This window comes from Capra hircus, chromosome 19 (assembly GCF_001704415.2).
Source record: "Capra hircus breed San Clemente chromosome 19, ASM170441v1, whole genome shotgun sequence".
NCBI lineage: Eukaryota > Metazoa > Chordata > Mammalia > Artiodactyla > Bovidae > Capra > Capra hircus.
The window spans coordinates 36304089-36321632 of NC_030826.1; the positions used below are offsets into that span (position 1 = coordinate 36304089).

Below are 17544 nucleotides of genomic sequence, written 5' to 3' on the forward strand. Positions count from 1 at the left end.
AGCATTGGCCAGCACTGCCCCTTCTCCCTCCTGCCAACCTCCCAGAGGCATCAGACTGTCTGCCCTCCATCACCCCTCCACCAGCGGCAGGACTATGCCCAGGCTGACACCTGCTCATCTTGTTGGCTCAGGTGAGGCGCAATGGGTGGCACTGGTCCCACTGAATCCTCTGGCAACCTCACCACCCTGAGCTGGCAGGTGCCTGCCCAGCGGCTGGTGGCTCCAGTCTTGCTGGCCTGACGGGCCCCTTTGGGGCCACATGGCCTCATCTGGGAAGCTGCTTCTATCCTGGAGTGGGACAGCTTGATGCCGGAGCCTGCCCCAGGCCACCCCTTTCCCTAACCCTGCAAGCGTACCCAACCGAGATGATTCAGCCCCTCTCCAGTATTAGGGAGTCCTAGTTATTCTTTCATCAAACGTCTATTGAGTGCTGAGGCTGTGTGTGCCAGGACCTGCCCTTGGTATCTAGAACATAGTAGTGAACCAAACAGATATGGTCCCTGGTGTCCCGGAGCACGGGCAATGGGGGATCAGATGCTAACTTCACATTACCAAACAATTATTTAATTGCTCTCTTCAGTCCCTAATGCTGCAGTTTAAATCTGCTTTTAGAACTCTCAGGTTTTCATAGCAGAATGCAGCATAGAAATTATCCTAACGTAACCCACCATCACCACCACGCTTTCATGATTCCAGGATTCCGAGCTCCCAACCCACTGCCCCTTCACTTTACTTAGGAGTGCCAGAAGGAGGGAAGGGAGTGAGGCTTCACTGAGGACCGTGTGAGTAAGGCAGACTTCCTTCTGTCTCTGCTTTACTTGGCGTTTCTGTCTCTGTTGACGAGTGAATGAATGAATGAACGAACCCCCAAGAAGGGGCTTATCCAACTCTGGAGTGCTGGGGGCTCCAAAGCAGGCCCCGCCTACCTCCCCCGCTCCCATTCTGGGAGGGCCCCGGCCCCGCCCAGTGCCCTTCCTGCCCCCAGCGCCGCGGGCTCTCCAGGCGCCCTCTTGGCACCAGAACAGAGGGCATCCAGAGCGGGTGGCAACTCGCCCCGCCACGGGCTCGGAGCGGCCGGCGATAGGCGCTGGGGGGACGCGGAGATAGACAGACAGATAGCGCTCCCCAGGCCCAGCCCCCGCCCCCACCTTTCCCACGCCGCGGCCTCTCCACTTGGGCCTGGCGGGCACTCCTGCCTCTTGCACCCTGGACTGTGGCCTTCTGTCTTCGCCAACGGCAGCTCTCAAAGCCCCAAGAACCCTGACAGCCTGCCCTGGCGGTCTGGCTTTGGAAAGGGGCACAGAGCCTCTTCCAAAGCACGCTTCTCCACCGGACAGAGTCTTCGAAAGAGACCCCTCCTCCGGGCTGGGCAAGACTTGGGGGATGCTGGCGAGCCAAAGACTGACCAGAAGGTGGCGCGCTGGCACTGTGCGTCCTGGGACAAGTTAGCCCGGTCAGGCAGGGGAAGAGGACCGGAGGATTGACCGCGGAGCCCTGTGTGAAGGTTGTCATGCAACTAGGAACTGATATTTGGAAGAGACTCCTTCTCCCCACAACAGAGGAAGACGGAGAACAGAATCGAAAGTGGAATGGATAAATGAGCTAAAGCTTTGGAAGCAGTTTGGGTGACTTAGAAAGCTGGCCTTGTGGGTCAGACAGAACTAGGAGGTGGGAGTCCCCAGGGAAGAAAGCCTCTTTCTTAGGGGGACAGGGTTCAGTGGAGCATCATGGTTCTCAACTACCTGAGGTTGAGAAGGTGCTGAGAGTTTTATGTGCATCTGTATACAACTACAAATTCACACTCAGACACCCCATCCCGTGGCCCTCCACTCACACTACTTTCCGACTCCCATACACACTGGCTCACTCTCACATGCACACTCTTGCACTCGAGTGCATTCTTTGTATGAACGTGGACTCTGTATGTGCTGCAGAACACCTGAATCCCCAATCACACACCCCTGATCTCTAAAAATGCTCACTGTGTCTGGATATCACAAGTCCCAGAAGCACAGAATCTGCCCCCAAACTTACTGAAGCACAGAGAGCCAGCCTGTGTCCCACCCATCTTCATGGGGACCATGTTCTTTCCCACAAGCCTAGGTCATCTCTGAAACTTTTGGAGACAAATTTAACATCACTACACACAGGCTGTGCACCTCCTGGAGCTTCCCTGGACCCAGTGATGACTTTTTTAGGCCTGAAGCACTTTTGTCTGATGGACCCCTTCATTCATTAAAAACATTTTTTAAAGTTACATTTTGTGATTGCATTGCTGTAAAAATGATATAGTAATATATATTCAAACTTTTTCTTTAACCTATTTTTTTTTTCTTCTCTTCTAATTAAAAAAAAGAAAAAACCAGAACATTTTCATGAGCCTGGGTCCTGCCACTTTGGGCATGTTTGTCTGCCCATCATTTGCCCCGCCACCCCACACACCTTGAACCACCTACCTCACAGACACCCAGCGGGCAAATTCCCCTCCTCTATGGCACCTGAGCCCACCTTCCACTCACAGGCAGAGAGACAGACAGACGGACAGACCTGGGTACTCTTGCAGAGATACCCTTGTCCAACTCTTTCCTCCAGGAACACTGAGGGGTTATCTGGGCTGGGGAAGGGATCCACAGGAGGAGGAACAGAGGGGTCTGTGTGAGTGTGTGTGAGAGAGAGAATGTGTGACTGTACGTGTGTGTGAGTGTACGTGTGTGTGAGTGTATGTGTGTTTGTGTGTTGAGTAACAACAAAGAATGAGAGAGAAACGAAAGAGCGCAAGAGCATGTTTTGCCTGGAAGGCAAGACTTGCAGCCAATCAGAGCGCTGGGGCCTCCCTCTGCGACTCCACTATTGAGTCTATAACCGGCTGGCCGGGCGGAGCTGGCAGCATTTGACTGTGGCTTGGGACGCGACGAGAGGCGCGCCGCGACCGCCCGAAGACCCGCGATGGTCTAGGCGCCCCTCGACCGACCCTCCCCAGAGACGCTGCCGGGAACCCTCCCCCCTCGCCCTCCGGACACACAACCCCGCCTCGTCTCCTCCGCCTCCCCCGAGCTCCTGCCCGCTTCGGCGTTCCGGCTGAGGCCAGCCCGGGGGTGGTACGGCGCCCGCCAGGATGAGTGGCTCCTTCGATCGCAAGCTCAGCAGCATCCTCACCGACATCTCCAGCTCGCTCAGCTGCCATGCGGGTTCCAAGGACTCGCCCACCTTGCCCGAGTCTTCCGTCACTGACCTGGGCTACTACAGCGCTCCCCAGCACGACTACTACTCGGGCCAGCCCTATGGCCAGACCGTAAACCCCTACACCTACCACCACCAGTTCAATCTCAACGGGCTTGGAGGCACAGGCGCTTATTCGCCCAAGTCGGAATATACCTACGGAACCTCCTACCGGCAATATGGAGCCTACCGGGAGCAGCCGCTGCCCGCTCAGGACCCAGGTGAGGACCGCGGGGTCTCTGAGAGCGGGAGGCACTGGGAGGTCCCCGAGAGAGAGGAATTGGAGCCAAAATCTAGGGGAGCGTCCCGGCTAAGAAATGTACTGTCTGAAGTTAGAGACGGTGAGCTAGATGACCCCCAGAGTGGACGGGCGACCTTCCAGTCCAGAAACTGGGCGCCTTTGGGGCGTGGTGCACGCGGGACGCTGCGGTCGGTCCCGGGTGAGGATCTGGGTGAGCGAGGCGGAGAAGGAGAGGCCCCTGGACGGTCAGAGAGCCTCCGGATCCAGGTGCTTTCCCGGCACTTCAGCAAGCGGCTCTCCATCGGGCTCCGGGCAGGCGGCGGGCGCTGGGAGTTCTGCGACCGCAGTTTGGATCTGGGCTGGGGAGGGGGAGAAAGATGAGGGCGACACGGAGAAAGAGCCCTCAGAATTACGGAAACAGGGAGGGAAGCAGCAATTGAGAGTGAAGAGACAGGGGCAAAAAGAAAAATGGAGGCATACAAAGATTTTTATAAAATATAAAATATTTTTATTTCTAAACATAAAGTGGAGGCATAAAAATGGAGAGACAAAGGGAAAGGAAAGACGGAAGAAAGGATCTGAGGAAAGGGCGAAGGAAAAGGAAGTCTGATGTGGCCGCAACATTTTCTGAAATCTAAAATTATTCTAAAAAGAAAGGGTCTAAAAAACAAAAAAAGGAAGGGAGAACAGGAAAGAGCGAGCGAGAGCAGTGACGACGGCGAGGTGCCTGTGAGAGGGCGGCGAGCAGGCGGGCGGGACTGGGGAGCGAGGCGGCGGCCGTGCGCGTCCAGGGGCGGCTGGCGCCGGGACCGGGGGAGCAGGAGCCCGGGAGCGCAGCGTCGTGGGCGGCCGCCGGCCAGGCTCTGTGGCCGCAGCTCCCTCCCGGGGCGCCGGCGGCGGAGAGCGCCGCCAGGAAGTCCCGGGAAGAGTCGGTGGGCCGGAGGGTGGGGGCTCCCGCGGGGCTCCGGAGGGCGCCGGTGTCTCTGGCCGAGGCTGAGTCGCCCACCGCCCGGTGCGTTGCCCGCAGTGTCCGTGAAGGAGGAGCCGGAAGCTGAGGTGCGCATGGTGAACGGGAAGCCCAAGAAGGTCCGAAAGCCGCGCACGATCTACTCCAGCTACCAGTTGGCCGCCCTGCAGCGCCGCTTCCAGAAGGCCCAGTACCTGGCGCTGCCCGAGCGCGCGGAGCTGGCCGCGCAGCTGGGCCTCACGCAGACGCAGGTCAGTGGCGGGCGGTCGAAGGCCGTGAGGACTCGGTGGGGTCCTGCGGGACCCCGGGATACCCCAGGCACCGCTGAGCCTAGATGGCCTCATAAGTTGCCTGCAGGCCCTTGAAACCCTTGTCTGTGTGTAGAAGGACCCCCAGATCTCAAACTCGGTTGAAGTTTGTGCATTAGCACGTGTACAGGTGTGCATATTTGTGAATCGTGCGACTGAGTGTGGACTGAGTGTGGACTGAGTGTGTCTATCAGATTCTCTACCCCAGAATCCCCAGCTTCCACAGGCTCCCAGCAGCGACGGTCACTGCTAGGAGTCCGCGTAGTGCTCCCCACCACCCCAGGCTAGGCGTGTGTGTGTGAGGGGTGTACATACACGTGTATTCATGTCTGTTTGCACACAGGCTAACGTGTGCACAGTACATGTGGGATACACACCTCAGGAGGAAGGCCTTTCAAGGGCCACTGTGTTTATTGATGAACACATGTACTTGACTGGGCCCCGTGGTGAGTGTATGTACAAAAATGTGTGCTTGTATCAAAAGACTGCATTCCTGCTCAGTACCCAAATGCTCCACCCCTTGTGCGCTTGGAGGCAAGAACAGATTCCCCACAAAGAGGGGTAGGGACTTAGAGGTGGCAGTCCCCCAGCCCTAGCCTGTCCCTAAAGCCCCCAGCAGCCTGTCACTGCTCAGGGGAGGAGTGGCAGACGCCTGGCTCCCTACAGGTGTTGACAGGCGGGCCTGGGTTGCGGCTGCGTGGGGCCCGGTCCGCTGGGAATCTGGGTCACCCAGTGAGGAGCTGATTCATTGTTTGTACCAGTCATGGGGTGGAGAGCGGCAGGGGGAGGGGGAGATACCCCAAGGGAAATTTGGAGATCATGGCTCACCTGCTCCTGAGTCCCAGATCACCCCCATTAACCAGCCCCGAAGGGCTCCTGAGTGTGTGCACATGGGAGCTCATGTTTGCAGGGCGCTTATCTGGGTGTATCTGTGCATGTGTGTATCTTTATAGACTGGTGCCTGTGTGTGAAGTGGTGAGTGGGTATGTTCATGCACATGGAGATGCTTATGTGGGTGTGTATTTGTCTCTGTATATCTGTGCACCTTTGCTTATGGGTTTCTAACGTGAACAAAATGCTGCAAACTGCCTCCTCCCCTCTGGGCTGCCCTTTATTCAGTGCTTACCATGTCAGTAGTATGGCTGGCTGCGTCGAGTTCTTTGTCTGTCTTAACTTTTTTGAGCATGATAGTGACCCTATGATGTAGGTAACAGTGCTGCCAGCGTCCGCATTTTGCAAATGAGGACAGCAAAAACCAGAGAGGTCGGGTAACTTGCCCACAGTCACACACTTAGTAAGTGGCAGAGCAGAATTTGGACCTAAGTTTCCAGCTGAATTTCTATCCCCAATAGAAAAAGATGCTGGCCTGGAGGCAGGATGCCTGGATTTTGCCTGGGTCTTATGTGACAGTGGGTTCTGGCCCATCCCTCTCCAGACTGGCTTCCCTGACGGGTTTTCACTCAGTGTTCTAAGAGGCTAACTAGCTCCCCCTTTCTTCTTGGGGCAGGTGAAAATCTGGTTCCAGAACCGCCGTTCCAAATTCAAGAAGCTCTATAAGAATGGGGAGGTTCCCCTGGAGCACAGCCCCAACAACAGCGATTCCATGGCCTGCAACTCACCACCGTCACCTGCCCTCTGGGACACCTCTTCCCACTCTACTCCAGCCCCTGCCCGCAGCCAGCTGCCCCCGCCACTCCCATACAGTGCTTCCCCCAGCTACCTGGACGACCCCACCAACTCCTGGTACCATGCACAGAACCTGAGTGGACCCCACTTACAGCAGCAGCCGCCTCAACCAGCCACCCTGCACCATGCCTCCCCTGGGCCCCCGCCCAACCCTGGGGCTGTGTACTGAGCACCTACCCATCCTGAACCTCTCACGAAGGAACCCCGGGACCAGGCAGAAGGCGCCTCCGTCCTAGCTGACACTCAGGAATCATCGAGGAGCACAGGGGAAAGGACATCCCTTCCCCCTTCCCTTGCCCCTTCTTCCAGGGACCCAAGAGCTTCCAGAGGAAATTTACATGGACCAAGGATGCCCCCTGAACCTCCCACTCCCTGCCTAGACACTGGGGTGCCCCTCCAGATGTTTGGGCACTCCACTCCAGCTGGGACAGCTGTTCCCCTTCTGCTCCAAGAGCCTGGATTGGCTTCAAATGGCTCATCACCTCCCAGATTCTAAATCTTAGTACTCAGTCCCCAGACTGGATTCCTTGGGTACTGGGGAGACTGTGGAGTGTGCGCAGGTCAGGCTTGGGCTGGGGCACCAGGCACTGTGGATCCCAGGACCTGCCAGGCCCAAGATCCTCCCCCAAGCCACCTGTGGCTGTCTCCTTCCTGAGCATCCCCTCTGCCAAAAAGACATTGGACCGTGAGACTGGGACTCAGGGTGGGGACCTCGGTGAGCCCTGCCCTGAACTTCTAGCCCTCATTTAAGATTTGAGGGTTACACCAAAGAAAAGCCCCAAGTAAGGGAAGCTTTTAATATTTGTGGCTTTAGAGAGAAGAATTCAAGGAGCACCTCGCCTCCCCCACTCTGGTCGAAGAGGAGGGGTGGGTCCCAGGCAGCCTTCCCGACCACCCATTTCTTCTCCCATGTACAGGACTTTGCACAACTTTGGTTTCAAAAGCTGTTGAAAAATAGGAAGACAAAGGGCATTGTTAACAGTTAGGACCAATCTCCCCTGCGTGGGCACCTCTGCTCACCCCCATGCCCCCACCCCGCCTCTTCCCACCTCTTCCTCTCCTCCAGTAAGCTGGCGCCAAACCCCAAATCTCCAAGGAGACACACCAGGAAAGACAAACCCCCAAACACCCCCTTTCCGGTGGCCTTGGAAACAGATTGTTCCCGCCAAGACAGAGAATGTCGGGTGAGGTGCACGGTGTTATAACTCGGTACCTTTAGGGGTGAGGGGGTGGCTGTCTGAAAGGCTGGTAGCACTGGCTCTTCCTGGCCCAGATGTCCCCCCAGAGCTAACTTTCCTCCAACCCTGATGTGGTCAAACATCGAAGAAGAGGAGGGGTAGAGGACTCTAGCTATATATATAGTATGTATTTTTTTTTTTTAAAGCAACAGAGAGAAGCAGCCTCCTCCCTCCTGTGGTTTCCTATTTATGTGGCCCTCTCCTCCTGGACATACCTGCCTGTGCGCAGTGAGCTGAGAGAAACAGAGATGTGGGCTCCGGCTGGATTTGGGTTTGGTGGGAGGCGCAGGCGTGAGGAGACATGGTGGATCTCAAAGAGTCCCACCCCAGGGGGATGGGAACGAAGCCAGCTCCCACCCTCTCCCAGCCTTCTCATTTCTGCTTTCTTATTGGACTCACCTTTATATATAACATTAATAAAAAAGAAGAAAATAACCACTGAGCTCTTTGAACTGGAGGCTAGAGGCAGGCAGCTCTCAGGGGAGGGCTGGGAGTCAGGAAAGTTGTTTGGTGGGGAAGGACCTCTGAGCAGGGGTTCCTAAGAAATTCAGAGCCCTGGGGACCTACTGCTGGGGCTCTGAGCTCAAGAGCTGAGTTGGGCTTGGCCAGGGGGAACAGATGCTCCTGACCGCACGGCTGGCCCCACGGTCTGGGAAATGGAGGCTCCCAGCCCTTGGCCTCCCTGACTCCACTCTGCTTGGCATCCCTTGTCGGTGTGATTTAGCAGCCCTCCACTGCTGCCGCTGCTGGGTCACCTCAGGGCTGCTCTTTGATCCTGGGCTCACAGACATGCTTGCACACATACTTGTGTAACCCCCCTGCCTCCATGCCCAGGCATTTCCTTACCACTCACCCTTCTGTCTGTCCCTTTCAGTTGGAGGTGAGGGCAAGGCCTTAGGCAGGGAGAACACCACTGCTCCCACAGCTGGCAGGGACCTCAGGCCATTGAGATCCAGGCTGGGCCATGGAAACAGACAAGGGGGGTTCCACACTGACCTTCTCAGAGAGTGCTTCGGCCCTGACTCACGGACGGCCTAGGCCAACAGTGCCGCCCGCCCCCTCCTCTTCCAGCTGCCCAACTCCAAGACTCTGGAGACAGAGCTGGAGGGGGCAGTGGGAACAGAAGCGTGCGTGAGCAAACATCTTGGCCCAGATGGGAGACACAGATGGGATTCATGCACACGCTGTGAAGCCACCTCTTACACATGTACCAAGACTCACATCTCTCTACCATCACGCATACATGGACTCATGTTGCCCTCTGAGGCCAGATACATAGATCTGAGTGCACACCTGAGACATGTTAGCATCACACAAATAGACGAACAATAGCACTCCAAAGGAGTGTGTATCAAAGGATACACAGGTGCACACACACACACAGCAGAGACTGCGCCCTGTACTGGAAAAAGTCTAGAATGGAGACTCAGCAACACCATCCAGCAGCCAGGGTGACCCAGCTCAGCCTGGAAACTCCCTGTCGGAATCTCGGTTTCTCACCTGTCGAATGGGAACAACAATCCCCACCCTTCCAGGCTTCTGGGGCGACTGTGAGCCACAAAGCAGAATAAAGATGAGGAAGCAGAACAGAAGGGCCCTGTGGAACTGCAGGACTCCAGAACCTGGGGACCTCCAGCCTCCACCTTACCCTTCTGCCTCTCAGAAAATAGGCCTCCCCTCCCCCTTGCCTGAGGCTGGCGGAAGGGAGGAGGGCCTCCAGCCCACGGACGCCAGCCGGGCTGGCAAGGGTTAAGTGGCAGCTGCCAGGCGGGGCTGAGCTGAGCAGTTTGGGTTGAGGGCTGCGTGCAGGCAGGAGCAGCGAGGCGGCAGCCGGGCAGACTTGCTGGAGACACTGCATTTTATTAGGGCTGGGCTGCCAGCAAAGGGAGGGAGAGGGAAAAAAAGGGCAGAAAGAGAGAGGAAGGAAGGAGGGAGGCTGGGCGGGCAGGCTGGCTGGCGGGCTGCTTCGGGATGAAAGGATGTTGTAAGCTCCTAATTCCTCCCTGCTCATCCCTGCTCTGTCAGGCTGGATTAACTGCCCGGGTGACCTCCCTCAGGGTCAGCCCCACCCCTGACCTCCCCTTCTTCCTCTCCTCACCTCCAGGCCAAGCAGGTCATCCTCTTCACCAGCCTAGGGTGGGGCATGGGGGGCCATGGGGACAGGTGCTTAGGTGGGGGACCTGGCAGAGTGCCTGGGTGGGGCGGCTGAGCCCATCTTCTGCCAGGTGCTTCTTGACTACACCCATTGCCTCGTGACAACCTTCAGAGAAGAAGAGGGGGGCGAGGGAACCCCAGTCTGCCCCGAGGGTCACTGTTCTCCAAACCTTAGTAAGGGCTGGATTTGCTAAACCCATATTCTGTGCCAAGCACGTTACATGGGATCCTCAAAACAGCCTGGGAGGTGGGTGGTATAGTGCCCATTTTTCAGATGGGGAAACAGGCTCATCTGAGAGGTCCAATCTCCATCAAGGTTACATAATTATGTGCATGTTCAGTTGCTCAGTCGTGTCCAATGCTTTGCAACCCCACGAACTGTAGGCCACCAGGCTCCTCTGTCCATGGGATCTTCCAGGCAAGAATACTGGAGTGGGTTGCCATTTCTACTCCAAGAGATCTTCCCGGCCCAGAGATACATAACTAATATGTGGCGATGCTGGGATTTGAATGCTGGTCTGTCTGGAGAATGGGTGCTCTTTGTGGGCTTTTCTGCAGCACAGTTTACTAAAATGCCCAGGGCAGGGTGTCAGAGAGCTGAGTAGCTCTGCCTACCCCAGCCCGCCAGCCTTCCTTCCTGGGTTCTTCCCTGGGAGACGTGTCGGGGGAGGGGCTGGGCTTCTTCCCCAGGGCTGATCCTTGGAAAAGCCTGATGCTGGATTCAGGAATGTGCATGCTGGAGTCAGCTGACCGGGGGTGAATCCTGCCTCCACCACTGACTGTGTGATCTTGAGCAAATCCTTTAACCTTCCTAAGCCTCAGTATTTTCATCTATAGCATAGGAATAATGCTACCTGCCTAGCAGGTAGTTGTTGAGAGGACTAAATGGATAGTGTGTATAAAGTGTTTCACAAGGTACACAGCACATAGCGAGTACCGCTCAGTGTACCAAGCTGCTGTTGACGATGGTGACAGGATGATGGGGCTTACTGCCCACCTTGACTCCTGCCCCATCCCACCCTCAATGCCAGTGATTCAGACCCAGCCCCCTGGCTGCACTTGCCACTTTGTTGATCTGCCCATTTCTAGGTGCACTCCAAAAAGGAGTGAGTCAACCTCATGTTTTCTGAGCACCTTCTCTATTTCACGCACTCTTCTAGGCACCGGTGCCACAGATGACTGAGGCCTGGGCAAGGAGGCACAGATCTGGGTGAGGAGCTCCAGGGTCAGAAGCAGGGACTACCCTGGAGAGGCCCCCAGCTGGGCAAACCTGACACAGCCAAGGGGGTTGGGTGAGTTGTCAGAGGAAAGGGGCAGGGCAGCTGGTGGCGGGTGGGAAGGAAACATGGAAAGGCTTCGTACGGGAGGCAGCATTTGAATTGTGCCTTGAAAAAAGGACGGCAGTATGAGAGGCAGAGATGGGGGTCTGGGAACATACTCCCTGGAGATCCCACCTGCAGAATAACTCCCCTCCCAGGACTCAAGGGGCGCAAGGGAAGGGGACTTGTGGGGGAGCCTTGAGGGCTTCTTGAATTGGCTAGAGCTTATGCTAAAGGGAGGGGTGGCATGGACCCAGAGAGTTCTTAAATACTTCCCTGGATGCCAAGCTCAGGGAAGGGTCAGGATCTGGCATTTGCCAGCCCCTCAGACATGCTGGGAGCCATCCTGACTCTGAGAGCCTGGAGAAAGAAAGCCCCTGCCCCTATACTGGGAGGAGAGGGCTCATGCCCTTCTTTCTTGCGGAAATGGATGAGAAGGATGATCTCTATCCTTGTCTCTGAGGCCCCTCCCTTTAAGGGTCCTGGATACTTCACCCCAGTTCAGCCTCCACACACCACCTGCCTCAGCAACCATCACTACCACCTACTCCCCTGGCCAGCGGAGCTCCCACCCCTGCCAGAAAGGGGATTCCAGGCACCAAGACCGGACACATGATGTGCAGCCTCCCCACCTAGGTGAGGGCTCTGGTTGGCTAAGTCAGGCTGAATTGCATCAACCATGCCTGGAGGGGATGGCAGAGGAGGGCTGGGGGAGAATGAAGGGGGGAGGAGAAGGGAGAGCCTTCAGCCAGCACCCTGGCCTCTGTTTTTCCAGCCTTAATTGCAGCGTTAATCACCTTAATAAGCTGTTTACCAACCACCCAGCAGCCTGAGACTGGGAGGTTTAGAAGCCAAAAAGTGCTTGGAGATGAGTTTCCTGAGCCCCAGGGAAGAGGGGCAGGAGGACAGTGCTGATGGGGGCCTTGGTGGGGCTTGCGGCAGAGGGAGCAGATGGGGGGCTGGCAGAGAAGGCTGGGGGAGTCAGGAAGGCCAGCCTCCAGCTCTTTGCAGGGGCCCAGACCCTCTGCCCCAGAAGCCCTTGAGTCAGTCCTCAGGGAAACCTTCCCAGACCTGCAGCCCAGGTCCCCAGCCCCCATCTTTCTCCTTTGTCACTCAGCCTGCTAGTCACTGCTAACTGGATGACTCTTCTCTTTCCAGGCCCCTAGTCCTAGCTCTGTGGAGGCAGAGCCTATGTGTCACCTTTACTGTCCTGTCCCCAGCTCAGAGCACTGGGCAGGGACGGGGAGGGTTGCTGAGCTGCAAAGCAAGGGGCATGGGGATGTCTTTCATACCAAGGTCCCTGGGGGTAGGGCTTTGAACTGGGATATAAAGCATGGGGACAGGGGCTTGGGTATGTTCACTCTGTGCTCATCATGCTGGCTGGAGAGCAGGATTTCAGTGGACATCAACTGCCCAGGTGAATATGTGAAGCCTGCCCTTGGGATTCCTCATACAATCCCTCCCACTCCCATTAGATGAGGGATTGTGGGGCTGAGAGGGGAATGATAACTGCCTCCCGGTCTCAGCTGTTGAGGGCCAACCAGACAATGAGAGGAACACCCAGCACCCAATCACTAGCTGCTTGGTGAGCAACGTAGGAGCTAAGAGTAGCTGCAGCCTCAGTGGTCATCATCGCAGCTACTCGTCCCTCGAGAAGTGTCTCCTGAGAGGCTGTATGTCTTGCCCAAAGTCACATAGCAAAGGAGGGGCAGTGAATTTAGGAGACCTCCTGGCAAAGGAGAGACTCTGGGATTGGTCTGTTGAGCCCCAAGGTGGGCTGTCTGAGAGAGGGAGTGACGTTGGAATCCGGGGCAGCTAGGATAGACACCCTGGCAGGAGGCAAAGCTGGGGAGGGGGCTGAGTGGGGAGGGGCCTCAAGGACCAAATGCCTGGGTTGTCTCCTGGAGCAAGTGTGAGCAGGACTGGCAGTGTCTGCTGAGTGAGCAGGGACCCGAAATTCACACCCTGGAGGATTGGCTGGGATGGGGGAGGGGGTGCTTTCCAACCCAGGCAGTTCAGCTTATACCTGGCAAATTGGCAGCACCAGCATCGTGCCCTTCCCTGCACACTGAGGGCATCTGGCCACATCCTGCGGCACTTGTGGCATGGTCCCACATCTACCCCTGGGACCAGTCAGGCCTGCCCTTAGTTCAGGAATCATCAGTGGTGCTGGGTAGGGGGGAGCGGTGACATGCCTTCAGCTAAGAGAGGGTAAGGGGAAGCTGAGGACAGCAAGAAGCCACAAGAAGCAGGAGTTTGGCTGGTAAGGAAGGAAGTCTCTCAAATGCAGACTCAGATCCTCCCAAGATCAGGCAGTGAAGATGCTAATGAAGCACCTATTGTGCACAAGGCTTGTGCCAGAAGCTTTCACAGGCACAGTCTCACTTAATCTCAGCTGCCTGGCAAAAGCAGTGCCATTATTATCCCACTTCCCAGGTGAGAAAACAGACTCAAGATGTTCAACAGTTTCCCCTACAGGCCTCCAGTGAATGTGTTTCAGAGTTTAGCCTTCTGAATCCCTGGCCTGTGGCCCTTTCACCATCCCATGGCTTCTAAGATTGAAATGGGGAGAAGGTAGGGAGGATGCCAGGCTTAGCTTTCCCCCTTGTTCCCAGATCAGCTCTGTGTCCTTAGAGATACCAGTGTTTCATAAAGTAGGACACGTGTGTAAACACCCAGGCACATGTATGCACATTTCTGAGCGTTAACCCTGACTTTGACATTTACTATGTATCTTCAGCTAAGTCATTTGCCCTCTCTGAGGTTCATTTTCCTCATGTATAAAAATGGAGCTAAGCATATGTAACTTTCAGGGTTCCTGAGGAAATTAAATAACACTTAACACAAAGCTTGGCACAGTGATGGAGCTCCACAAACTATCCTGTCAGTTCTAGATGAAACCAGTCTGTGTACAGTTAGGACACTCCTCAGTCGACCTTGGGAGTGCTAGGTGCCCTCCATGGGCCCAAAGTTTACCCTTTTGCCTAACGAGAGGAGTTCTCATATATACAATTCCTCCCTCTACTTGGAAAGTCCTTTCTTGATTCCAACCTAAGTCTGCCATGCTTCAGATGTAATGGAAGGACAGCCACCTGGGACAGAGCCATGTGCTGGGCCTTAGTCCCAGCAGAAGGGAAGAGGGCGGAGTTTAATACAGGCATACCTTGTTTTGTCATACTTCACAGATACTGCCTTTTTTTTTTTTTTTTTTACAAATTGAAGATTCATAGCAACCTCAGGTTAAGCAAGTCTATTAGCACCATTTTCCCAACAGTGTTATTTTTTTAATTAAGGTACGTGCATTTTTTTAGACATAATGCTATTGTACACTTAATAGACTACAGTAGAGTGTGAACAACTCTAGTACAGCATAAACATAACTTTTCCATGCACTGGGAAACCAAAAAATTTGTGTGTCTCACTTTATTGCAATATCCGTTTTTATTGCGATGGAGTAGAGCCAAACCCAAAATATCTCAGAGGTATGCCTGAATCTTTTAGTTACTAATCAGCTAAAGAGCTGCTTCTTCACATCTATATACTTGCAGTATTTCATTAATTTGTGTTTCCAATATAACAGGAATATATTTCCATATTTATTGCAAGGCTAGAGAACAGCATCCTATATTTATCTTATATCCAGCCACTATACCAATATTTTCCTACTTCTGGAATATTTTCCCCCTGAGGGCTCCTAAGTTTTCTAGGTATACAATCAGGTATCAGTAAAGGAGCGGGGAGAGCTTCCCCAGTGGCTCAGTGGTATAGAATCTGCCTGCAATGCAGGAGACACAGGAAACCCGGGTTCGATCCCTGGGTTGAGAAGATCCCCTGGAGAAGGGCATGGCAACCCACTCCAGTATTCCTGCTTGGAGAATCCCATGGACAGAGGAGCCTGGCGGGCTACCAGGAGTCCATGGGGTTGCAAAGAGTTGGACACGACTGAAGCAACTTGGCACACATGCACATCAGTAAAAGAAGTCTCTTTTTTTTCCTCTGCCTTTTTGTCTAGCAGGAGGGATTCTGGGGTTACAGTAGAGGTAATCATTCACGAAAGAAGAAGTCAGGAACCTCAGCTGCCTCTGAATGGATTCTGGCCCAGGCAGGTTCTGGATGATCTCACTTTCGGATACCTTCGCGTCTGGGGTACTCAGAAGGCTGTCCTGGAAACACAGTTGGAAGTCCTCATCCCTTCCAAACAGTAAATGCTGGAGAGGGTGTGGAGGAAAGGGAACCCTCTTGCACTGTTGGTGGGAATGTAAATTGATATAGCCACTATGGAGAACAGTATGGAGACCCCTTTAAAAACTAGGAATAAAACGAACTACCCTATGACCCAGCAATCCCACTACTAGGATTATGCTGAGAAAACCATAATTCAGAAAGACACATGTACTCCAATGATCACTGCAGCACTCTTTACGATAGCCAGGACATGGAAACAACCTAGATGTCCACTGACAGATGAATGGATAAAGAAGTTGAGGTACATATATACAATGGACTATTACTCAGCCATAAAAAGGAATGAATGTGGGTCAGTCGAATTGAGGTGGATACCCCTAGAGCCTGTTAGAGAGAATGAAGCAAGTCAGAAAGAGAAAAATAACATATCTTAATGTATACATATGGAATCCAGAAAAATGGTACTGATGAAACTATCTGTTAGGAATAGAGACAGATCACAAACTTCGGGATACAGTGGGGGAAGAAGAGGGTGGGACAAATTGAGAGAGTAGCATTGATATGTATACCCTGCCATGTGTAAACGAGTTAGTGAGAAGCTGCTGTATAACATAAGCAGCCCAGCCTGGCCCCCTGTGATGACCTAGAGAGGTGGGATGGCAGGGGTGGGGGGAGGCTCAGGAGGGAGGGGATATATATACACATATATATGACTGATTTGCATCATTGTATGGCAGAAACCAACACAACATTGTAAGGCAATTATCCTCCAAATAAAACAGAAAGAAGTCCTTACCCCTTTAGCCAGTGTCCTGCACAACTCCCTCCCCTCCACAGAAAGCAGCGCTGTCAGCCCACCACTCTCGCCATGGGGTGTTTGGGGAAGACAGTTGTCTGGAGTTCTCACAGGTGGAGACCAGCAAAGGAACAGGGATGACTGTCGAAGATCCCGCAGGGACAGAGACAGAAAAGGCTTTTCTCGCTTGGCAGTCAGAGATAATACAACTAATCCTTGCTGAATCCTGATTGTATTTAGAGGCTATTGTGTTTTAACCCATTTAGTTCTCATCACCCTAAGAAGCACAGGCTATTAATTATTATTTTCATTTTCCAGATGAGGAAGGCGAGGTACAGAGAGGTTAGGAAACATGCCCAAATTACACAATGTTATAAACCAATGTTCAGTTCAGTTCAGTCGCTCAGTCGTGTCCGACTCTTTGCGACCCCATGAATCGCAGCACGCCAGGCCTCCCTGTCCATCACCATCTCCCGGAGTTCACTCAGACTCACGTCCATCGAGTCCGTGATGCCATCCAGCCATCTCATCCTCAGTCGAACCAATGTTACCTCAGTTTAAAAAAAGGAAGAGAAAAGGAACTTGCCTATGGTCATAGAGTTGGACTTGAGCTTGGGCACCTGGCTCTTTATGTTTTTTTGTTCCTGGGGATGACTATACTCTTCATTATGTGGTAAGCTGGTAGATCAGGGGAGGACTAAGGCAAAGGAATGGGTCACCGTTCATGCTGGCATACCTGGTGTATTTCACAGGACATCTAGGGTGGGCTCTGTCTCATGACCTTCTGAGATATCATTCTGATCATTATTCCCACTGCACGGTGAGGACATAAAGATCCAGGAGGTAAAGTGACTTGCCCAGAGCCTCCCAGCTGAGTGTCTGCATTCCAGGGACTCCATGAAGTCCCTCTGGACAAGGAAACACATTTTATTTTCCAAGGGGCCAGGGGAAATAGTTCATATTGTTTAGATGCGGCTGCCAAGGGGCTGGGAGTGGGAGGAAGTTGAAAGCAGGGATGAGTCCTAGGGCAGATTCAGGCCTTGGGGGAGAGAAGGGAGAGGAGGGAGAGGGGAACGTCACCAGGGGTGGGAGCAGCCTCCATCAGTGGGTCCAGCTGATCCCGTGGGCTTGGGGAATGTGACAGGAGCCCAGCAGAGGCATGTCAGCAGCCTCCCGCAGTCTGGTTTCCCCCAGGATCTGTTGGAGCAAAGAATTCCCAGTGGCTTCAGGGCTGGGAGGAGGAGTCTGCAGCAGGCCCCAGCTTGCAGGGGCAGAGAAAGCAGCTCCTGGGGCCAATCCTAAGGAGTGGTCTGGTGGCTCTGTGGCAGACGTGGTGGGCAGTGGGAGGGGTAGGACCTGGACAAGGGTCTCATGGCCCTATCCATGCTTAGTCCTGGCCTGCCATCCCAAAGAGAGTGGGAGCCCCAGGCC

The 17544-nt window shown here is 54.3% G+C and overlaps 1 protein-coding gene across 1 annotated transcript; it reads left to right on the forward strand.

Annotated features, from left to right (window-relative positions):
• DLX3 (distal-less homeobox 3) lies at positions 2868 to 8094 on the forward strand. Its single transcript, XM_018064903.1, has 3 exons — positions 2868 to 3440; positions 4488 to 4678; positions 6243 to 8094. The coding sequence occupies exons 1-3, from the start codon at positions 3116 to 3118 to the stop codon at positions 6588 to 6590; spliced, it is 864 nt and encodes a 287-aa protein (XP_017920392.1). The 5' UTR covers positions 2868 to 3115; the 3' UTR covers positions 6591 to 8094.

Excerpts from the sequence above, each read along its gene's own strand:
- DLX3 (XM_018064903.1), top strand. The coding sequence starts at position 3,116 with ATGAGTGGCTCCTTCGATCGCAAGCTCAGCAGCATCCTCACCGACATC. Across the intron at positions 3,441-4,487 it reads GCTGCCCGCTCAGGACCCAG|TGTCCGTGAAGGAGGAGCCG; the intron begins GTGAGGACCGCG and ends CGTTGCCCGCAG. Across the intron at positions 4,679-6,242 it reads TGGGCCTCACGCAGACGCAG|GTGAAAATCTGGTTCCAGAA; the intron begins GTCAGTGGCGGG and ends TTCTTGGGGCAG.